Source organism: Chinchilla lanigera, unplaced genomic scaffold (genome assembly GCF_000276665.1).
Source record: "Chinchilla lanigera isolate Chin_1 unplaced genomic scaffold, ChiLan1.0 scaffold00117, whole genome shotgun sequence".
In the NCBI taxonomy this organism is placed as follows: Eukaryota; Metazoa; Chordata; class Mammalia; order Rodentia; family Chinchillidae; genus Chinchilla; species Chinchilla lanigera.
The window spans coordinates 3,733,217-3,758,052 of NW_004955518.1; the positions used below are offsets into that span (position 1 = coordinate 3,733,217).

General features: G+C 38.8%; 2 protein-coding genes across 6 annotated transcripts in view; both read right to left on the reverse strand.

Moving 5' to 3' along the window:
* Window positions 1-6,960, reverse strand: part of Zc3h13 (zinc finger CCCH-type containing 13) — an 83,123-nt gene extending 76,163 nt beyond the window's left edge. For 2 of the 4 annotated variants that reach the window (XR_001231840.1, XM_013506957.1), the window contains exon 1: window positions 6,591-6,944. The gene's annotated coding sequence lies outside the window, so the exon portion shown is untranslated. Of the gene's footprint in view, window positions 1-6,590 lie in introns of all 4 variants that reach the window. The other 2 variants (XM_005409094.2, XM_005409093.2) reach the window with 2 other exon arrangements.
* A 171-nt stretch (window positions 6,961-7,131) lies between these two features.
* Cpb2 (carboxypeptidase B2 (plasma)) overlaps window positions 7,132-24,836 on the reverse strand; it is a 63,193-nt gene continuing 45,488 nt past the window's right edge. The window contains exons 7-11 of one of the 2 annotated variants that reach the window (XM_005409097.2): window positions 21,269-21,379; window positions 19,878-19,971; window positions 12,989-13,188; window positions 11,436-11,523; window positions 7,132-7,891 (exon numbers count right to left, since the gene is read on the reverse strand). In XM_005409097.2, coding sequence (XP_005409154.1) covers window positions 7,707-7,891; window positions 11,436-11,523; window positions 12,989-13,188; window positions 19,878-19,971; window positions 21,269-21,379 — 678 coding nt within the window. In that variant the 3' untranslated portion in view covers window positions 7,132-7,706. Of the gene's footprint in view, window positions 7,892-11,435; window positions 11,524-12,988; window positions 13,192-19,877; window positions 19,972-21,268; window positions 21,380-24,836 lie in introns of both variants that reach the window. The other variant, XM_005409096.2, reaches the window with a different exon arrangement.

The window sequence follows — 24,836 nt, forward strand, 5'->3', positions numbered from 1 at the left end:
AAAAAAAAAAAAGCACTTAGAAAAACATTAAATTAGAAATTATACAACTTAAGTCGCAGTGTCACATAAATAAGAATTTGCTGCAACATAAAATCACTTATGCATCAACTGTTCTCCCAGTAAAGAACTATAGCCAATTCTACATATTAATGTCAGCTTTATAATCTTTAACTTTTCTTGAACTCATTTTCAAGAAACTCATTTTCAAGAACAAACTGAAGAAAATTTGGTATAATTCGGTATGTTCTTTTTTGACTTACTAAGCATAAAAACTTTTATGGCTTGTGTCTAGATGTCCCCTCAAAGCCTCATGTGGCCATAGGTGGGACTTTTCAGAGATGGCTGGATCTATAGCTGTGTTATGTCGGGATCAAGGATGTGTGATTACTAAATTAGTCCACCAATTGGTTTGGCATAGTTCTGGGTAGGATTAAGGCTGCCCCACCCTGGGTGTGAGTACTACCTGCCCAAAGGCCAGGTAGCATGGATGGAATATAAGGGACTGAAAGTACTGCTCCTTGTTGCTTGCTTGCTGCCTTCTGCCTGAACTCGTTATCCTCTGCCATGCCAACCTGACTTGGAGCCAACTTGACCTCAATGAACTGCAAGCTGAATAAACCTTTCCTCCTCTAACTCTGGGTGTTGGGTATTTTGTCTCAGCAATGAGAAAAGACAAAAGACCTAAGAGATCTAGAAAATTCATAGTTTTGGCTAACTAAGAAAAATACCCAGCAATTTACAATTTATATCTGCACAGGATTCAAGAAGTAAATATATATTATTACAGAAAACTGACCAAACACAGGAAGAAATAGCACTGAGGAGGTTTAGGAGGCAGTTTATTATACCTGTGAGCTTCTGACTAGATCACTCCCAAAGACTCAAGAGTCCCTACATGCAGGGTTTCAGGGCTTTTACGGGAAAGCAAGAAGGGCGGTACAAAGGCAGATTTGGTGCATTATGATTGGAGGGTTGGGTGACATCATAGGTTGCTGAAGGAGTTTAAACATATCAAGTTACACTGCAAGGCCATCAGTTATACAAAGGCAATAAAGATACCTCAAGTTACATTGCAAAGCCATCAGTTACACCCACAGAAGCAGTAAAAACAGGGGTTATACAAAGGAAGGAATGTTCTGTTATCAGGCTTGTGCAGACCTGCCTGCTAGGTTTTGGTGGGCATTCAGGACGCGTTTTATTGGCAGACTTTCATTTAAAACTTTAATTTCCCTTTCATTATAAACCAGGTTAGTGGCACATGCCTCTAATTTCAGTACCCAGGAGCCTGAGGCAAGAGGACTGCAGAGTTTGATATCAGCCTGAGCTACATAGTAACCCTGTCTCAACAACAAAAAACCATATATAGAAAAGGTTAGAGAAAAACTTCTAAGCTCTATTAACATCCCCTTCCCTCCATCTCTTGGTCCCTCTCCCCTATACTGAAGATACATCTCTCTATTTCCTATTATCTTGTATTTTATTGTACATTTATATTTTGTGTTTCTTATAAGAGAAACCACATGATATTTAAACTTGTGCTCAACCATTCAATTTTCTAAAAATTTCTTAATTGAATGGGTTCAAAATGTCCTTTACAAGCTATTTATACAGATTCTTTTTTTTTTGGTACCGGGAATAGAACTCAGAACCTTACACTTGCCAGGTAAGTGCTTGTGCCACTAAACTATATCCCAGTGAGCTATTTATACAGAATTTTAAGGCCATTTTTTTCTTTATAATGTTGTAGACAGCTGAGTTAGATAGAAATCTTATAGGTAATCAGACAGGGCCAGGCCCTCGAAGGAACCAGTATGGAAGACAAGATACCTTGTGAATGGAGAGGTGGTATTTGCTGCAGGCCAGATCTCAAGACAAAAGATTAAACAAACATACGACATACCTCCCTAGGGATGGACCTCAGGGATTGATATTCTAAATAGATAGCAATCACCCTGAAGAGTCACTGACCCAACCTCCTACAGGAAAAGCCAACCCATACTGATTTTTCTCAGGAATTTTATACCCAGCTACTATTGAGTCACCTATCTTAGGGGAAAAATGCAACAAAGCAAAGGAGGATTCTTTTTCCTTATAGTCCAACCATGCTAGACCCTGCCTTACCACATCTTACCACAGGCCTAGGTTAAACTGAAGGCCTATAAATCTGAAGCAAAGGTGGTGCGGGGTAGGAATTAAAGGTTTTTAATTGGAACAATATTTGCAAAGGGTTTGGATCAACGTCCCCCAAAGGTCCATATCGAAAGGGCTGGTCCCCAAGGTGGCAGCACTGGAAGGTGCAGTAGACCCTTAAGTGTCGACCTTTAGAATTGTTATTCAATGGAAGGATATTAGGTCCTTAGGTGACAAGGGAGGGCCTTGGACCCAAGTTTACTCTTCTCTCTCTGCTTCCTGTTTTGTGATATGGGCAGTTTGCTCTTACATATGTTCCTGCTATGGTGTGCTACCCTCCAAAGAAACAAAGTGATGGGCCCAATGTTGGACTCCAAAACTGTGAGCTAAAATAAACTTTCTTTTTTTCAGAAGCCTATTTCAGGTATTTCATTATAGTAACACAAAGCTGATTAATAAATATTTAGGAACTAATATTAGTCAACAAGAAAGTTACCTAAATATTAGTACCGAGACATTCACCAGTTTGTAAATGTAAGTGCTATAATTATGCTTGTACAAAACACAATGTATAACTTTTAAAATCTCATTTGTCCAAAAATATGAGAATTTTTCAATCCTATTTACACATCTGGGCCCACAAGGAAGATCAATACCACAACAAAATAAAAATGCACATTTGACTGAGGGAAGAAAAAATTTCTCAACTTGTATCAACAGGTTTCAATGAGACCTAAACCCTTCAAAGTAGTTAAGTTAGAAACAATAAAATAAAAATGTAAATGCTAAGGGCTTTTTTATTTCTGAGGCCATAAACTGAGGTCACAGTAGTAACTTACTAATTTAGTTTACTCTTTTATAAGGTTTTCTTCCCTTTTTTTGTTCTGGTGTAAGCAGCCATCACACTTGCATCCACACCATCATGACTTTACCAATCATGGGCATTATCAGAGCTAGGTAACACTGTTTAAAGTCTTTTCAGTTATTTTCCTGTTTCTTCTCTCCATTTGCACAGTAAATAAGTATCTGTCATTCTTATAATTTTTTTGAATAAAAAAGAAAATGAAAATCTGGGACACTTTGAGTCTACTGATTTAGACACAGGGAGAATCTTAAAAAATGGAGATGCTCCCTTGCTCCAGGAAACATCCAATATCACAATGTGCCCAGAGGGTCACACCATAAACCCGGCTGAGAGAAACACAGAAGGGCCTCTTCCTGAATAATTACTCCTAACTATTAAAATCTTGGCTATAAAACATATACAGGTTGAGAATCCCACCTCCAAAATGCTTTGGAACAGAGTATTTTGGCTTTCAGACTTTTTAGATTTTGAAATATTTGAAAAAAAAATCTTGGGGATGGCATCTAAGTTTAAATTCAAAATTCATTCATGTTTCATACACACTTTATACACATAGTCGGAAGGTACTTTCATACAGTATTCTTAGCAGGCCTGCATTTTCACTACAACTCATCACATGAAGTTAGGGGTAGAATTTTGCATTAGTGATATCATACTGACTAAAATAAACTTTTACTTTTGAAGCCCTTCAGATTCCAGATTTTCAGACTAGTGATGCTCAAACTGTATTGGTTTTGATATCTTCAATCTATCACATTTCCAATGTCTCAGTTACCAGTACCATAAATGAAAGAAAGCATAAATTATGTTAAGTAGCAGCCTACTAGGTAATGGTCAAAAAATGAAGCAATTAGAACTACACAAATATTCCAAATGAAGTAGTAGGACAAATTCCTATATCTTGAACTTCTCAGAGTAAAAGGGTTACATTAAAAACAAGGTGTCTTCATACTGCATATTCTTTTTTAAAATTTTTTTAAAAATTTTTTGGCTTTCTGAGATAGGGTCTTGCTATGTAGTCCAGGCTGGCCTTGAACTATCTTCCTGAGTGCTAGGATTACAAGCGTGTGCCACCACATCTGCCTTACCCTTCATATTCTTTTCTTTCCTTGTGTTTTTGAGACAGGGTCTCACTATGCAGTTCAGGCTGGCCTTGAGCTCACTTTGTAGCCCAGGCTGGTCTCAAACTCACAACGATCCTCCTACCTCCGGCTCCCGAGTGCTGGGATTGCAGGTACGTGCCACCACACCCAGCCCCTTCATATTCTTAAAAGGAAAAAATATCTAAATTTATCTGATACAGAGTTTGAGAACTTTTCAAAAAGAACTGTGTTTTTTTTAAAAAAAAAATTCTAAACTGCATCTGAACTGAATTCCAAATAGAACTGATGGAACTAAGCTGACACCCCATGTTGGCAGCTACTCTAAAATGAACATGGCAACATAAAAAACTATCCAAAGATTTAAAAATCCCTAAAAAATATACCTGTATTATATATCTGCACACCAGTTAACCCTTCAACTGCTAACAAATACCTGGTAAAATAGCTCCATCTTTGTAAAGAGACTAGGGGGATGCAAAGGTGAAGAAAACTAACACCCACTGAAAATCAATATTCCAAATATAAATTAAATAATTTTGTTTTTATACATAAATGCCAATGCTTATTGTAATATAAATTAACACTGGTGACTCACTAAAATTTTAATGACATATAGAGGTTAAAATAATACCCACGTACTAGATTTTAGTACTTTAAATTTATATTACATATATGAAAATGAGAAAAGTTTGCATACCTCAAAATACAAAATCAGTGTTCATTTTATATCACCATTAGGAATTCAGTAAGAGGCATACATTTGGCCCTCCACATGCATGGGTTTTGCATCCATGGATTCAACAAACCTTAGATAAAGTATATTCTTAAAATGTGTCTATAATGAACATTGTCTTGGTTACCTTTCTTTCATTGCTGAGACAAAAATACCTGACACCCAAAAGGAAAGGTTTATTTAGCTCAGTTTGTGGGGGTTTCAGTCCATATTCGGTTAGCTCCAAGGCAGAGTGGCACAAGGCAGAGGGCAACAGTTCATGGTAGCCGGGAAAACAATAAAAGCAACAAGAGTAAAAGGGAGGAGCAGGGCAAGTAGCCTCTTTCCCACCCTTGCATTGTATGAAAACTACTCGCCCCAGGGTGGATGTACCTCTCACACCCATAATCCCAGCTTTGGACCATGAATCAATCATAAACTCTAGCATGAGGCTTTGAGGGGTCATTTAGACACAAACTATGACAAACATGTAAAAACTGTTCTGATTATTCCACAAACAATACAGAATGAACTACAACTTACACAGTTTTTATACTGTATTACTATGAGGTATACCATATACTGATGAAACCGGATCATACCAGATGGACAGTAAAAGTTTTAAGTTTCAGTGTACTACTTTTAGACATAAATTGCTACATGCCTGCATCAATTTTCTTAGTCTCTTGTTGAAACTGTCTTCTTATAATCTAAATATTTAAGAAACTTGAAGTTATTTGAAAATGCATTATTGTGTCCACAAGACTCTCCAAACTACTGTCGTTGAGGTACTCAAGGCAATAATGTCAAATGTTTTTTATTAGTAAATATTTGCAGTACATAATGTTTACATCCCAATTTCTTTTTTAACCACCTTTTCCTGCCTTCCTCTCCACCGCTTGTTATCTTTTGCTTTTTTATTTATACTTAGTAATGTCAAACATTACAGAACCAGACAAAGCTAATTAGTCACATGTACATGGAATGTACTGCCTAGTCATTTGGATTTACCGAAACAGTACCTCAAACTTGGGAAGTTTGTAGTGTGAAGACCTTTTCCAAACTTTTCAAATGACTTAAACACCCAAAAACCTGAAGAGATTGCACATGCTCCAAATTTTCAAAGTAGTTCAAATTATCTACAATCTTCCCAATGTAACCAAATAGTTTAGGATACTATCACCTGCAATCAAGATCTTACTGTACCATGTAAGTATTATCAACTATGAATTATTCCCAGTCACATAAATTATGCTAATCTAGTTAGAAAAAAATTGCCAACTGCAGACCCTCTCCTTTTATTCTTCTCGTTTTTGACAAGACAGCTGCCAAAAGTAACCGCCTTGCGGAGGATAAAGTAGCTCTCCTCAACTCCCGGACTTACATCGTTACCTAAACAAGACCAAACACAATCAAAGAGAAGATCCTTTTTTCTCTAATAGATATGAAATGGGTAAAAAGAGAGACTCCACACTAGGACCACACTGCGCACCGTTCTAGCGCACACGGAGAAGCTCGCTCAAGGGGGCCCACGCCTACCGCCCTCACCTAGCAGGGAGGCGCAGCTTCTGCGTGGGCAGATCTGTCCCCTGACCCGAAGGCCAGAACCACCAGAGCAAGACACTAGGTCCAGACACAGGGAGCCGCTGCAGAGCTGGTGCAGGAAGTTCAAGCGGCGCTCAAACCCGAAGCGGTGATGACAGACCGTAACTCGGGCCTCCCCATTCCGGGGTCGGCCGGCAGCTTCTCACACACCCGCACCGACCCCGCGACCGCTTACCTCCTCCCCAAGTTCCCTTCGCAAGCGCAGCTCCGAGATGCCACCGCCACCTCCGCTCCGAGGAGCGGGGCCGGCGGGAGGCGACAGTGCGTCCCGCGCCCGGGCCCGGGAGGAGGACAAGGAAGGGAGGTGCACGCGCGGCTCCCGGGAACCGGCCTCGGCGAGCGAGGGGCTCCGCGGCGGCTGAGAAGCGGAAGTCGCTCGCCACTTCGCCCGGTCAAGCGAGCCCCGAACGTAGGAAAAAACAGAACCAAGAAGCTGAGAAGTGAGAAACGGAAACGAAAACACTACCAGGCCGCCAGCCGGATCGCCTCAAAACGCCACCGGAAGTCAGAGGCTTGCCCAGTCCTTGTGTGGACGCAGGCAGCTTCCGGCCGCCAGATTAGTCGTCACGCGCAGGCCCCGCCCCTGCCCCGCCCCAGGCGTAACGTCGGCTCTGCTGAGCGCGGCGCTGGCTGGCTCTGGAGGTGTGCGGTGTGTGTTGTGAGAAACCCGGGAGAGCAAGCGGGAGCTGGGAGCGCTAAATCGCAGTTCAAAGGGAAATTGTTTCCTCTTTTATTATAGACCGTGTTACACTGAGTTGGTGCTCCAAGTATCGTGTTTGTTATCGAAAGTAATTACACTCGTTCTTTTCGTTCGTCCCACAGTGTTTATTGAGCGGCGGAGCCTGGGCGAGAGGCGGGGTCCGCCCGGCTCGCAGGGCTCCGGGCCGGGGCTGCGCCAGTGACTGCGGCGGGCGGAGTGCACGGGCGCGGTTGTAGGGGCGCAAGCTGAGGTTCATTGAGGCGACCGGAAAACTTGAGTGTACGGTATTCCCGACCACCTTTCTGTTGGTTAGATCCAGTGAGTGCCGTGGATCTGTTTATTACAGTTGCTTGAGATAGCTAGTGAAACATCAGAAAGTAGATGACTGCCTAGCCTCATAAAAATTTTAAAAAATTGAACATACTCGTGAACCTTTGTCTTAATTTCAAAGTAACATATTGTGTTCTTTGACAAAAACAAGAAATGGGAAAACCTTTTCTCAAAAAACTACTGATCAAACTTAGAGACTAGTATGATTTGGTCTCTTTAGAATCGGTAAAAGTACGGAAGCAGAGTGAGAAACCGAGGGCATTAAACATTCCTGATGACATGCCATGCTATTTTAGAGACTGCTGCGAGAGTTTCTGTACAAGTTGGTTTGATGTAACGTTCTGGCAGCAAAAATCCGTATCTGCCTGTATCGCGAAGTTCGAATGTAAATGAGTACTTGATCCCCAAATCATAGATCCAGTCGTCGGAACCTCCAGGAGCCAGGTCTAAAACAAGAAGAAAAATTACTTTTTCAAAAATGGATGTTTCAAATTAATCCACAAAATGAGGGTTTTTTTGGTAAAAATGAAAGTAGCTTTTTTCTCATGGAATTACCTGAGTTTCTTGTAGGAAATGGAGATTAACGGGAATCAGGTTAAGGAAGACAACAAAAGTTACCCATAACCCCACTATAATCCTACCGAGGAGTGATGAACACCAACGTTTTAGTGCAGTATTTTTTTCAGCGCATGCATTCACTTAAGTTTTCACTACTTTACTACATAAATAAAATCACTATTCATTTGTATATGTATAGTAACATTTCTAAACATAATCACTGCAACATTTGCGAATGTGATAGAGTTCAGAGATACACCATCATTTTCTGTAATCTCATGCCACTGCATTGTAAAGCTGGATATAATCGATTTAAATAATCATCTATTTGGGCACCTTTAAATTTGTTCCAATTTAATATAAAGCTTACAATGAGCACCTTGTTTATAAATAATTGTTTCTTTAGAATATTCTTTCCTACAAGTTGATTTGCTAGTCTATGTGCTTTTTAGTTATGTGCTTTTTACAATTATGATATACATGTTCCCAAATATATTTCAAAATAATTGAACGAGTTTTACGCGTTTCACACTAGCAGGGTATGAATGTCTTCATCCCCCTCCTGAACCATTGATGAAAATTACGCGATTTTGCAATTTTGTTGGTGAGAAAATAATATACAAATGGTCGATAACGTCAAAACATGAGTTGCATATCTTATATCATTGTACATCTTACATTTTTAGCAATTACCCTTGCTCATCTTTCCACATTATTCACTTTACAGATTGTTTATAAAAACATGAATGTTATTAACCCTGTGTAATATGTGGAGAAATTCTTTCTCTTATTCAGATATTTAGTTTTCAATTTTGTTTATGGCAAGGATTTTATACTTTAATATCTGACCTGTTTGGAATTTATTGTGCAATACTTGTTAATAACAATTGTTTTTAATGCTAAATAATTTGTCAGCTCTTCCAACTCTTATTATTGAATTAGTTGACATCATTCTCCTTTTTTGTTTTTCTTTTTGAGACAGGGTCTCACTGTGTGGTTCAGGCTGGCCTTGAACATGGGGTGATCCCCCTGCCTCAGCCTCCAGAGTGCTGGAATTACAGACATGTGCCACCATGCTTGGCAAGTTAACATCATTCTTAATTGGTTTAAAGTGCCTTCTTTAACAGACACTAGGTCTCTTATACTATTTGAGTATATTTTTGTGCTTTCTAGTCCCTTCTATTGATCTCTCCTTTTGAGACCCTTTTTGGTTGGTTTGTCCTAATTACTATAAGTTTATAATGTGCATTAACACTTGGTTGGGAGCAGTTCTCTCTTACTAGTCTTATTTTTGGTATTTTATAAGCTCTTCTACCAAATTTACTCTTTCAAATGAATTTCAAGCTCATTTAAGTGTTCATTAGAATTGCATTAAATATACAAATTAGGAAAATTTTTATATTTCTCAAAAATAAGAAGGCTCTTTCTACCTTCTATTATATACAGCAAAACAGTTTTCTACATTTTTATATAGAGTTCATGGATTTATTGTATGCCTACACACAGACATACATTTAACAACAAATTCATACATGTGTATTTATATGTAAGTTTGTATGTATATATGTATGTATGTAATGGGATACAGCCAGGTCTTTTTTCCACTTTATTTTCTATATGATTATTTTTATATATAAGAAAGTTCTAGCTGGGCATGGTGGCACATGCCTGTAATCCCAGCACTAAGGAGGTGAGGCAGAGGATTGCTATGAGTTCAAGGCCAGCTAGAGCTACATAGTGAGTTTAAGCCCAGCCTGAATTACATGGTGATATCCTGTCTCAAAGAAACAAACAACATAAAAAAGTTCTAGATTTGTGTGTATGTAGCTCTTGGCTACCTTACCTAACTGACTGATATTAATTTTTTTGGTTGGTTTGTATAGTTTTCCAGATAAACAATTAAATAATATGCAAAGAATAACCATTTTTGCCTCTTTTTGCTTATACTCGGATTGATTACTACGTTGTTTACTGCAGTATTAATTATGATATTTAAAATAGCTGTCAAGTGTGATTTAATTTATTCAGCAAGTACTTTTGATAATCATGATCAACATCTGGCATTTATTCTTCCAGCATTTGTCCTGTGCTTACACATACGTGTATATACTCATGCATCCTGGATAAATGAGTGTGTGTAGATAGACTGACTCCACCATAACAGGGCTGTTCCAAAAGCTTCTGCAGCCCTGACTCACTGTAGTTAATGCTTTGGGAAACAATAATAAAGAAGATGGGAACAAAGGAGCTCTCAATTGTGAAAGTATTTCTCTACAATGTAAGGACCTGGGTCTGCAACAGCAAAGTCAGCAGTAAACCCAGGGACACAGATATGGGGTGGTTGGGAAAGAGGAAGAGGGAAATTTTGGGGCATCCTAAAAGAGCATTTGCTGCTCAAACAACATACAATAATATAAATGTGACTTTTTACACATTGTAGGTCATACCATTGGACTACGAATGTATTATCTTCAAACCTTTTCATACGCTATTGCCTACCTCTGGCCTTTCCTCATACCTTTACCTGGCAACCACTTATCAGGTAGTTCTCCCAGAACTGGCACTGTGCCAAGACCTTTTCAAATTTCTTTACTAAATTGCCTTTCTTATCTACAGTCATTATTAAACCTTTAAGCCTAGTTTATTTTCTTCAAAGCGCCTGATGAAATTGTACTGTGTTTTACTACTTGTTTAACATTAGAGTTGGCAGACATTCTCTAAAGGACCAGATTTTAAATATTTTAGGTTTTGTAGGCCACATTGTCCTTGTTAGAATTATTGAAGTCTGCTGTTATGAAAGCCGTCATACACCATATGCAAATGAATGAGCAGAACTGTGTTACAATGACATTTTATTTATATCCACAAATATGAATTTCATATAATTTTCACATGTCAAAAATTTGTTCTTTTTATGTTTTTTTTTGGCCATTTAAAAAGATGAGAAATCATTCTTAGCTCACTGGTTATATAAAAGTCCAGTGGCCTGGACTTGGGCTATTGGCTGCAGTTTACTGATATATGGCTACATGTTTACTCTTTATTCCTCTTATGCCATTTACCCTCCATCTTCAAAAGTACAAGATCATCATCTGTCATTCCACTATGGGTACTTAGAAATGTCCCAGTAAATATCATCCAGCATAAATTAATAAAAACATTCAACTGTGAATGTTCTGAGCTATATTCTTGAGTACAGGCTCTTGTTAAAAAGCACCTAAGATAAATGGAATTCCCTAGATTTGTATAGTGTAAAACAGCAGTCTCCAGCATTTTTGATACCAGGGACTGGTTTTGTGGAAGACAATTTTTTCACTGATGAAGGATCTTGTTTAAAGGTTCAATTTGGAAAATTAAACCTACAGAGAAAAACTAAATACAGATTTCTTTAATAACTCACAGTTCTCCAAAATCTTAAAAAGAAATACTTACATAAAGACTCTGAGCCACTGCCATGTGTATACTTGGTATTTTTATGAATACTCTCAATAGCACGAACTGCTGCACTGGCCACTAGAGACTAGAAGCAACAGGGTATAGAATTTAAATTAATGTGCAGCTTTGAAACAGAATAGGTGGAATTCTGAAAAACAGTTACATTAATTGAATAAAATTATGCATGTAAAAATCTAGATTTATCCAAAAAGTAAATTAAGCTGAATACATTAAAAATGTTTTTAACTTTATGGCAATCACAAATGGTTGGTTTTAAATATAAACTCCTCCAGAACTCTTTATATTTTAATTTGTGCCAAAAAAATTCTCACATAGCTTTTCAGGAATCCAGGCTTGGACTTACCCCATTCCTAGACAAGATTATCATCAAACATTAAATCCAGTTTCTCTAAATACATATACACCCACTGCATGCATGATGCATTTCTCATTCTTCACAAATAGTATTTTCTTCTTGTTTAAAATGTCTAATGACTCCCAAAGATTCACAAATAAAAAAGATTATGCTCTCAGTAAGTAACAGGATAATAAGTAAGACTACTAAGTTGGACTACATTTGGTTTTAGCTTACGAAGATCTTTTCTGAAGTTCCCACTTAACCCAGAAATTGAGACTAGCCTCATGGTTATCACTATCTCCTCTGGAAAAATCCAGAGGAATATCAGTGGGCATTTTTTTTAATCCATGTATATGATATTGAGTCATACCTTTGTCCAAGACTTACATTTTAATGGATCCCCATTTCCTACATAAAAAATACAAATTCTTTCTGACATTTAAATCCCTTCACAAGGTGACTGTGCCTACTTTCTGATGATGTACCCTCCACTCCTGCACTCTCCTCGTCCCTTGGGCAAGCTTCCTGCGAGCATTGCCATCTCTTCTGCTTGGAAGGTCATCCCTTCCCTCTGAGTACATAGAAATCTTCTTTCAAAACTGCCTGAAGTGATGTCTGTCCTTGATATCAATTGTATTTTATTATTCTTATTTTTTGCAGTGTGTCTCCCCTTAATAGGTAGTGAAACCCTCAAAAGTAGAAGCTACTGCATCCCCTCACTTATCGCAGCTCTTCCCTCTGAAAGAGTTAGAGGCTACCCATTTCCATCCCAGCCACCACTATGTCCCCTACTGGGATGTGTTGATACAGTGAGAGTGTGTTACTGCCCTCTATTTGTGATATTTGTTCTGGGGATTGAACTCAGAGTCTCACTCATGCCAAGTGAGCACTGAATCAACTGAAGCAGCATATTTGCACACCTGTGTGGGTCTTTGACCTTCCTATGGTTCATGACATTCTAAAAAATGGGCAATTAAAAAAAACTCTTGCCTCAATGAAGTTCTAAAACTTCCAACTCCTGAATCCAGTGAATCTTGACCTCAGGGAGACTCTTGACAGAGTTAGACCACAGTACAAACATCTATTCATTTGTCATCCAGAGGAAAAAAATTTTTGCCATTGTTTTGTTTCTAGAACTAAGTATTATTTTATTTCTTAAATCTAATGAGAAAAATAATTAAGTAGCACTTACCAGTTCCTCATGATCTTTGCTTTTGCTTCTGTTATAGGAGTATGGGAACAGTATCCGCTGGGAGTATGAATGCATGCTGATGTAAGCTTTAATATGGTTAATATTTTTTCTCAAGAAATCTGCCACTGCCTTTACTTCTGGTTCTGATTCAGGATAAGGTCCACAGTAGGTTTCAGAGCATGAGAAACTTGATGCACCTTCTTCTGTAGTGAAATTGATAAAGGAGAACTTTGAGGGGACCTACTGTCATATTTCTGATTTCCCTGACAGTGTATTCCCCTAGTACCTGTGACACGGCATTTTTAGGTAAATGGGTTAGGGAGGTCTGTAAAGAGCATAACCTAATATGAAGGAGCGTTGCTCATGTTTCTTTTGAGGCCAAATATTTACATACATAACATACCACATACCCTTATTTCTAGACCCTGTCTCCCTTGTTGCCTTGGAGCAGCTGTCTTGCAACCTTGAGAAAACACTGGAAGTCTCAGAGATGCCAGCTCTGCTTCCAAACTTCTGGTTGGGTGAGGAAAAGTAAACCACATTTGCTTTAATTGACTGTAATTTTGTTTTTTCTAATATTTGTAGTTTTAAAATTACTAAGTATATAGTCCATAAAAGAGCCTCACTTGTGAACTCAGAATATGCAAGACTACCTCCTGTGTTAATTTATCTTGCTAGATGGTTTAGTAAGTAAAATGGGATAGTGACATTTGGTGTCGTGACAATGTTCATTCATGCTGTTGAGAGATTATAGTATCTCTACTTCAGATCCTGCCTTCAACACTTCTCCCTCTCTCCCTAACTCACATGAGTAGAGTCCCAGAGAGTCACAGTTGACCCAAAGGATTATTGCTTGCTGGAAGCAATTGAAGTTCCAGAATTGCATCTTTAATTTATGTTCTGCTGATCTGAATCCCTCCAGTGATAAACTGAAATTGAGGCTAGAGTGTAGTCTCAGTCCAGCTACCCCCTCGAATGAAGAAAAGATAACAATAGTTCAGCTACCAGCTGACACCCATAGAGCACATGCTGGATATCAAGAGCACTGTTAATATTTAGGTAACATCTCAGTTGTTCCTCACAACAACTATATGAACTACACAGTGTTATTTTAAGATATGCAGATGCCACTGTCGGTGGTAGCCATGCATCAAAATAAGAAGCTATGCAGCATAGTGTCAAGCATCCCATCATTATATTCAATTTGCCATTCAGTAGTTATATGAGCTTGAGTTATTTTTTTAAACCTACCCAAACCTCAATTTTCTTTTCTGCAAAATGAGGGCAATTATACGTTAAATGAGGGTTAAATGGAGATACAACGAGCTCATGCGAACGAAGTGCTATGTAGAACGCCAGGCATACAGTATGTGTTCTGCAACTGTTGCTGTCCGTCATCATCATCATCCCTGACAGACTTACCATACCCCAAATCCCTTAGGAATACTGAAAATTTGCAAATTGGTTAGATTGAGAAAGTAAAGAGCAGAAGCCTGATCCTAAGATAAAAGAGAATAGCATGAGAGAATCCAAGTTACCTAAAAATAAACCCCCTGGGGCCATACCTGTAGAATGGGCTAATACCCATCATGGGGATGGGCCACCTTCTCCTGGGGTTTATGTTCTTTAAGAAAAGTATGTTTCATGTTCCTAGAAATAATACATCTCATTTCTCAGAGTGCCCACACTCCACTTTTGAGTGTGTCCTGAAATCTGTGCCTAATAAACCTTTCCTGTGCCTCTTACTGCCATGTCCTGAAAATGCTTTTTCTGTAACAGGACTCAGGGAACCTACACACTTTTTCTACAAAAGAGTGGTCAGATTCCTTATTTCAACCTCAGGGACTTCCTCAGATCCAGCTGCTGAAGTTTTCTCTTGGAAAGCCAGCCAAGAGGTAAAAGAAGCATTGAGAAGATGACTTCGGTACATCCAGCCTACCAAAGGCTTTTCATTTTTTTTCTTCCCCACTTCCTTCTACCCCTTGCTTTCCAAGGCACAGTTTCCACCAGCCTTTGTCCTCTGGAACATAGTTTATCTTTTTCTTTCTTTCTTTCTTTTTTTTTTTTTTTTACCATTTTTATCTCTCCCTATCTACAAACTTCTGCAACCTTGTTTGTTTTTCCTTTCCAGCAGCTAGAGTCTCCCAAAGTCACTAGAAGATGAATGCTTGTACATAAAAGCACCAAAGACAAGAGGCACTTGCTTGCTCTAACCACAATGGAAAGAGAGGTTGAGAAGTATTCTCTGTGATGTGTGACAGCCTTGTTAAATACTCTCTCAGATCCGCATACCCTGTTCCTAGTAATATGGAACTAAAACTTGCTCACCAGGGAGACACATACAAGGATTGCCCCATCCAGGCCTCAAGCAAAGTTTCTCATACAACCAGCATGGAAAACTCAGTCCTAAGACACCATGGAGAAGCTTTGGGGTGACACCTAACGAAGGCAATTTCTTTAAATCATGCACATTTTTGCATTCTAATCACTTTAGGTAAATGGAGATCCACTAAACTGCTCTTTTGATCTCTCTCTCCTCCCTCTCTCCCAACCAAAGGGCTTAAACTCAGTCCACCTGATATCATAGCTCCCATTTTTTGAATGGCTGGGAACATGTCCTAAGCCATGCCGACTCAAGTGGTCATTCAGGTGATAGCTGATGTTATTCTCAGGACCAGGTGAAATCTGTAGACTGAAACTGAGAGGAAGCCCTCTGGTTTGCTTCTTTTCTTTTCTCCTGTTTCCCTAAGAAAACCCCAGCCCCCTTTTTGTCTCTTCTCTCCCACTCAGGCTTTCATCTGTCAGAAAACTCAAATCCTTTCACTTTTTTTCTAATATTAGCTATCAGGGAGAGGCAGGGAGCTAGAGGATGGAGGAGATTAATGGGAGCTGGGGAGCTCAGGAAGTTCTCTCACGGCACTGGGCTCAATTCCTAACATGTCCCACCACATCAGAGGGGGCCAGGGAAGCATGTAGGTATTTTATCTCACCTGTTCCCAGCTGGTAGAAGTCCATAGGCCCACTGGAAAGGCTCCATTTCATCCCTTATCAGCTGCCTGCCATGACCTTCCTGTGTCCTAGAGCTGCCTATCAAGGACTCCTTATAGGTGTTTTCTTTTTCTAGAGTCTTTTCCGATGGTTTCTCTAGTGTTAGCTTGCTTTCTCCCTCCCTCTTACTTGGCTCTAGCATGCTAATTATAATTTTGGCCTCAAGTTTATCTTCCTATCTAGAATGCTATGTGACTTGTACTTGCTAAATAACATCCCTGGCCTCTTCAAACCCTCACTGAGTTCCTTGTGTATATTAAAGCTCTCTAGATATAAAGATCTTTAGGGTAAATTTTTAAGCCAAGTGTAGCTGTTGTGCACAATTTCTTTTCCTGCTTTCTTAACCTGCTGATAAAGGTTAAAATGGCTATATGCCAGGAGCAAGGACGCTTGTTCTAGAAATGAGCAACAGATTTCTGCATGACTAGCAAGGACATCTAAACTAATCAATGACAGAAAACAGCATAGGTGCCCTGCTGGGCAGCTTTGATTCTGAGCAGTTCTAATTTTGGGAGCCTGCCAGGTGGGTAAACTGACAGACAGTGGGAATGCACATCCCATTTCTTTTAAACTCTGCATTAGAAAGCCAAAACCCTAATTTGTTACTTTAAACCCATGGGGCTAACTGTGGTAGGTGACCCTTGGACACTAAACAGATTCCTCTGTGCTCTGTTTATTCATAAAAGACTCTATAGACAACCCACTCTGGGTTTTCTTCTTCTTATGCTTTCAATAAATACTCCCCTTAACTGCCTAGTTATCTGCGATTTAATTCTTCAACTTCATTAGACAGCAGCCTGGTTTGGATGATAACAGTATCACAAAGGCACTTTCTGGGAATCTGAAATAGGGGAGCCACAAATTTGAGCCCAGCCTGGCAAGCACAGTAATGTCCTTTCTCAAAATAAAAAAAGTACTGGAGAATGCAGATGATTGCAAAGACATTGGGTTTAATCTTTAGTATGGCAGAAAGACAGAGGAAGGAAGGAAAGAGAAAAAAGAAAAAAGAAAAAGAAAGAAAAGAAGAAGGGAAGACAGGAAGAAAGAGGGAAAGAAAAAAAGAAAGAGAAAGAAGATTTCAATATTTTTCAGTGTCTTATTTCTGTACTACTAAAAAGATGTTTGGGCACATGGTTAAAAAAAGGTTCCTTATAATTATGTTTTGTTTTATTGGGTACTCTCTTGGCTATATATGTTTACAGCTTCTGTTTCTGTTTTAACTCTGGGTGATGTAATAATATAGTGCCTAAGCAGGAATTAAGATATTTCTTAATGAGAATAACAATATATTTTAAGTAACTGACTATTCAAACTGCAGAATATTGACTTCAACATGAAGAGTGAATGAACACCAAAATGAATTGAACACCAACTGAAAATAAAAAATTTTAAAGGGAACTGACAAAAAGTGATTGTCAGGTGCAGGCTTATTTTAATAAATTTGGAGTCAACCTGAGTTTACATCCCAGCTCTGCCACTTCTTAGTTATATGTCCCTGACCAAGGAACTCGCTGTGGTTTGAATGTGGTTTGTGTCCTCTGAAATGCATGTTGAAATTTAATCCTCCATATGAGACATTAAGGGTAGGGGCAGGTGGGACACTTTAGAGATAATTTGGGGTCTGCTCTCAGGAATGAGTTCATCCATTCATGTGATGAATGGGTTAAACTATAAAAGCCAACTTGGCTAGCTCTGACTCTTGCCATGGGATGCGCGGTGCTGCCCCTGGACTGTGCCAGCAAGGGAGCTATTACCAGAAGCGGCCCCTTGTCCTTGGAATTGCACCATCACTGAAAATGAACCTCTTCTCCTCTACTCCAACTGTAGTATTGTGTTACTGGCAACATAGAAAATGTCAGGCTTGACTGAGGCATAACTTTCCCAGAAATTATAATATGTAGACAGTAAAATGTAGTATAACTGGAAAGGCAAAATAGAACTTTAAAAGTTAAAGTTGTTTCCTTTAGGGACAAGCTACTTCTCCAAATTTTCTCATACCAGGGCAGAACCATGCCCCCTTCTCAGCGCAGAGGAATAGACAAAATATGCAGGTGATGGCAGTAGGAGGTCAGGGTCCTGTTTCTTTTCCACAGGCAAAGGAAGGAGCAGGGGATGACTGAGAAGCATCAAGCAAGCTTGAAGTTTTCTACTGTTTTATTTTACTCTCCCCTCTCTTCCTCACTGTGAAAGGCACACATCTGGACAAAGTAACATGGTGATTTGTGGCAGTGTGAGGCTCCTTCATCCCCTGCAAGCTTTCCACCGTGCCTCCTGTGGTTTGTTTGGGAGCAGCAGGCAAAGGGATTTGAGTTTACAGACCTGAGTAGCCTATAACACTGGAGATGAAACATGTTTATGACTTTGCCCTGAGTAGATCTTGGTACAGTACTGTATACCGTTTATCTGGCTTCTTTGTTACAGCAGCAGCTGCTTCTCTGAGTCACTGACCAGGTGTCAGCGCTGCAGCAGCCTCCAAGCCACGCTGAACACCTGGATAGTACTCTGCAGGGCGGCCCTGAGGGGAACCATTGAGTGACTCCCTTAGACCACTGGTGGTGAACCTGTGGCACACATAGGTGATGGCAGAAGGAGGGCTCTGTTTACAACTATGCTGCAGTGGGCACGCAGAGCCCTCTGTGTTGGCAAGTCAGCCCTGCGGCTGAGCATTGGATATTCAGGTTTAATTTCAATGTTGGTACTTCGCAATAAATAAACAAAAAAGTTGGTTTTGTGATGAAAGTTTGGGCACCCAGTCTCGAAAAGGTTCACCATCACTGCCTTAGACCTAAATCAGGATTAATTACTCCTTCCTCTGGTGATATCCCAGAGGTTCATTTCACCAATACTTTCTGAGCTCCCTCCAGGCACTGGGTAAGGGTATGGGTAGTGGCCCCTGCCTTCATGGGGTTCTAATTGGAAGTGGAAAGGAAATAAAGACTTGGAAAGTAGTTTGTCTTGAGGCTTTCACTTGTTTGCTGGAGTAATGATGAAATGTTCAGACTTACAAACTTTTACTTCTTTCAAAGTACACATGGAAGATCACATGTGTAGGTTAAACATGTGCAAAGAACAGGCTATCTCTGTGGGTACAATATCTTCATTCCCATAGAGCCACCTGTGGCTGTTTTAAAAAATAGAAATGAATTAAGTTCATTGCTTGATTTAGTTTATAGCTGTTTCTGTTTTGTTCTGGTTTTTTTTTTTTTTTTTTTTTTTTTTCAGTACCCAGGATTGAACTGAGGGCCTCGGCACTGAAGCCCTCCCCTTCGACAACAATATAGAAGGGTTCCTGTTACTTTTCCACTAACAATAGCGAATGCTTCTCCAGCATTTGTTATTATTTGATTTCTGGTAACCATTCTTTCTGGAGTAAGATGGAGTCTGTGTGTTGTTTTAATTTGCACTTCTCTAATGGGCAGAGATGAGGAACATTTTTTCTCATGTATTTATTAACCATTTGTACTTCACATGAGATATGTTTATTCATTTTAATTGTCCATTTTTTGATTGGGCATTTTATTTTGAGGGTCTAATTTTTGAGTCCTTGGATAGAAGACTAATATCTGTAATACATAAAGAACTCAGAAAATGAAGTTAGAAGGTATCTTAAAGAACTGGTACAACCTCTTCATTTTAAAGATAAGGAAACAAAGAGCAAGTTGAGGACATTAAAGCAAATGGCTGACTGTATTCAACACTCATAGCATTACAGCTTCCTCAGAAGTTTATTATTTGAATTATCTTCCAGCTCAAACTGGCTTTCCTATAATTACTTTATATTCACAGACTTTCTCATCCTCCTAATGAAAAGACAATGTTACAAATACAGCAAACAACCTACCACACCAGTGTTTAGAAGCAAAGTTTCTGTTCAGGTCTGTTCCAATGCAACGATTGTTCTCATGAAACGAGAGGTTCTTTCTCCACATTCTATTCTAAATAAACAAAACAGGAAGTGATAATCATAGTGGTCATATTTCCAAAAAAGGAAAGACACAAGTTCCAGGGTTGGGGCTTGGGGTTTCTCTCTTTCCCATACCTTGCATGACCTCATCCTCTTGCTATCTCTGCAGAAACCCTTTCACACAATCCCCATTTCTATCCACATTCCAATCACATTAACTCAAACTATTTTAGTTCCATCCAAACAAAATGGTAATATTTGATGAATTTTTACACACGTAAATAAAAATTTTTGTTTGATCCCACTAGGCTCCTTATTAACCTTCTTGTTTAATCTTATTTCCTTTAAATTAATGTATGCAAGGCTCACTTTGAGCTCCTTTAAAAAAATCAAAATAACTTGCTACTTCAAGTCAAAACTATGAACCATGACTCTCAATGCTCTCTTTTGGTACTGCAGTTATTTTTTAAAGTTTTCTTTCTGAGATGCATGATCAAATATTTATTAGTAAGATGGTGATACAGTATCTGGGATTTGCTTCAAAATAATGTGGATATGATAGAAGTGAGTGGAGGATATAGATGAGACAAGATTAGCCATGTGTCGATTATTATTGGGGACCACTACAAAGTGGTTCTGAGCAGTATTTAATATTAACCAATTGGCTTTCCGTGTTTACTTGTGAGTTGTCTGAAGCTTAGGCACCTTGTCTGACAAGGTTAGGCCACAGCTGAAGATGTTTGGCTCCAACCCCAATTAACTACAAGGAGACAGCAGCTGCAGGCTTCACACCCCTACAATAAATACCAACCTAAAGATAAGGTAGTTCTCCTGATTGACATAATTTACTACTTGGGAAAATTCTCCCAAGGTCCTGCTAGATTCCCATATTTTCTTGAGTATCCTCATCCTTTGTTTGAAAACCAAATAAATATGGGCCACCCAGGGCAGTCTTGGCCTAACTCAGAGAATACTGAAACTGTAAGGGAGTTAGTCCCTCCTGGTGCCTAAAATCATTACCATTGTCTGCATTTATTTAAGCTTTGCTGTCCACTCACTTGGGAGATTGTGGGCCTGATCATCCTGCAATAACTTAGGGTTATTTAACCTGGTTTTTGATAGATTATCACTGAGGATGTGTGATGGTTCCACAGGATATGACCATACAATTCTGTCTACTTTTACATATGTTTGAAATTTTCCATAATAGAAATTAAGAATATTTTCATAACACTGTTGTGACAAGATTCAAGATTCTGTATATAATTCAGCTGACATAGCTTTTTCTCCAAAAGGAGGCATGATGTGCTTTCTTTGCCTTTACTTACCTTTTGCCATGTGTGGACATACCCATCCACATTAACCACTGGCATAATATAGAAATCCATGTGTCTTAGAAGATTGGTATACAGCTTCTCTTTCCCATAGAATTGGGTTACCTACAAGTTAAACCAAGTATGCTTAATAACATCTAATTTTGAGACCATCTAAACTTTTTCTGTGTTTTTGTATGTATTTTTCTTTTTAAAAAGTTATTTGAAAAAGAAAGTTATTTGAAGAGCTTCATCTTTCATGAAGAGTGTTAATGACTAAATGTAGGGTACATTCTGCTACCAAGTGGTGATAAATGCCTTCCTTGTATGTGTTCCAAATAGTCTCCCTATGTAATGAAGACAGAAAATAGAACCACACATTTCTGAATGGCCAATCAAGAAAAAAAAAAAAGATTTGTTTATTAAAGCGATAAAGCTTTGCTGGGTATGATGATACACACCTGTAATCCCAGCATTCAGGAGGCTGAGACAAGAGGATAGCCATGAGTTCAAGGCCAGCCTGGGCTACACAGTGATTTCAAGGCCACCCTGAACTATATAGTGAGACCTGTCTCAAAAAAAAAATCACAAGAGTCAGATTAAAATTCTTTATCATGAATACAGTGACTCCTCACCTATTGTGGGAGTTATGTTCCAGAGACCCCAGCCACAGGTGAAAATACATGATGTAGCAGCAAACTGCATTTCCATTGTGCACAGTACAGTATTCATCCACTGATGAAATACATACTGTATTTTATTTTTATTCAGTATTCTTTTAATATGTTTGAATTAACATTTTTTATATTTTTATATTGTTTTAAATTTTAGGCAAAAATAATTAAAATCATAAATATTATATAAATACCTATATACCGCAAAATCCTGCAAAGTGAAAACTCTGCAATACAGAGTTAGATATATTTTTTTAAAAAACCCATCATACAGTGAAGCCACAATAAGTGAACTGTGATATAGTGAGGGACAACTGTAATCATTTATACAACATGAGAGAGGCCCCCTCCATTTCAGAGGCCACAGTGATCCTGGGGGAGCTTTGGGAGCCTTGGTGAGCCATGAGCCACACTCCCACACCATTAGGGGAGTGACACTGAGACCTGGGGAGCTTCAGGAACCTCAGTGAGCTGTGTACCGCCCACAGTTACAGAAACCACGCTGAGCCCCAGGGAGCTTTGGGAGACTTGGTGAGCCATGCCTTCTCTCTCTATCTTCACGGCAGCCACACTGAGCTCTGGGGAAACTTGGGACCATTGGTTGCCTACCCAGGAGGGGAGAGACTGCATTCTGCCCAACCCCACCATCGTGGGAGCAATGCTGTGCCATGGAGAAGCACAGGATCTTCAAAAATGACAAAATGAAGGAGCAAAATGCAATCTCAAACCTGCACCACACCCTGGACAAGTCCAGGAGACATCAACATAAAAGAACCTGAAAGTCACATACCTGAAATTTCTGAGATGATAGCAACTGAAGTAAAGAAAACATGACAGAAACCTTGGATGAACAATAAGGAGAGAATTAGAATGCATGAAATAGATTCAAAGAGATATCAAGGAAGTTAATAATTCTATTCAAAGCTGGCAAACTGCTTGAAGGAAACTGAAGATAGACTTTCAGACCTTGAAGACAGCATTGTAGCTAATGATTGTGAAAGGAAAGACCTCTTAAAAATAACAAGGAAGCAGGAAATAACAATTCAACAGCTACAAGATGAGGCAAAGGAAAGCGATATAAGATTAATAGGTGTCAAAGAAACAGCAGGAGTCAACACAAATGACATAAAAAGACTATTTACAGAAGTAATAGCAGAAATTTTCCCAAGCATGGAAGAAGAATCTGATATACAGGTAAGTGAGGCATATAAAACTCCCGTTAGCCATAACCAAACTAAATCTACACCCAGGTATATAATAATCAAGATCTCAGATTTAGCAAAAGAACAGAATATGAAAAGTTATTGCAGAAGAGTAATAGATCACCTATAAAGGAAAGCCCATCAGAATCATAGCAGACTTCTCAACCCAAACCATCAAGTCAAGAAGAGCTTGGAGAGAAGTATTTCAGGTCCTGAAAGAAAACAACCTCCAACCCAGATTGATGTACCCTCCAAAACTATCCTTCAAAATTAATGGAGAAATAAAACACTTCCACAGTGGAGAACAACTAAAGGGGGCTTGGAATTTAGCTCAGGGGCACAGTGCCTGCCTGACAAGCGCAAGGTCATGAGTTTGATTCCCAGTACCAGAAAAATCAAAAACAAAACAAAACAAAAAAGAACAACTAAAGAAATTCATGAGTGTCAAACCAACCCTACAAAGAGCACTAAAAGATATTCTAGAAAGAGATAAAAATGACCACAATTTCAAGAACAACTATAGAAAGGAGCCACCAAGCAGAGCAAGCAATTAAAGAGGGGGAAAGTAGGGAACCAACAGCAAGAAAATAATGTGACAAAGATCAGCCAATACATATCAATTATAACCATTAATGTAAATGGCCTCAATTCACCAGCCAAAAGAAGCAGACTGGCAGAGTGGATCAAGAAAGAAAATCCAACAATATGCTGTATACAAGAAACACATTTAATGCAAAAGGAAATTGATGGACTCAGGTTCAAAGGATGGAAAACAATACTCCATGTGACAGGAACCTTGAGAAAAGCATGGGTAGGTATATTGTTTGCAGACAATGTGAACTTCAAACCAAGAATGATCAAAAGAGATTAAAGAAAAAGGTCACTACATACTTGTTAGGGGAAAACTGCAAGAGAAAGCAATAGCAATCATAAATACATATGCACTAAATACAGGAGGACTCAAGTATCCAAGCCAAATTTTAAAAGACATGAAAAAGCAAGTAAGCAATAGCACCATCTTAAAGGGGACTTTAACACAGCATTGTCACAAAGAGATAGATCAACTAGACAAAAAATCAGCAAAGAAATAACAGAACTAAACCAAACTTGTGAACAAATATACTTAGTAGAACTTTACAGAGTGTTCCACCCAACAATATCAGAATACACATCCTTCTCAGGTACACGTGGCATGTTTTCTAAAATAGACCGTATACTAGCCCATAGAACATGCTTAAGTAAAGGCAAAGGAATTGAAATTATCCCATGCATAGTATCAGACCACAGTGCAATGAAACTGAAAATTATTGACAAAAGAAATTGAAAAAACTTCATAAAAACTTGGAAATTAAATAACACCCTCCTGAACAACCAATGGGTCACAGATGAAATTAAAGAAGCAAGAACAATATCTACAATCAAACAAAAATGAAGATATAACTTACTGGAGCCTCTGGGGTGCACTGAAAGCACTCCTAAGAGGGAGATTTCTATGAGTGAATTCCCACATCAGGAAAACAGAACAAGCACAAATAAACAATCTTATGCTGCACCTCAAGCTTCTAGAAAAAGAAGAGCAAGTCAAACCCAGAGCCCAAAGAAGGCAGGAAATTACAAAGATCAGAGCAGAAATTAATGCAATGGAGACCAAGAAAACAATACAAAGAATTAATGAATCAAAGAGTTGGTTCTTTGAAAGAATAAATA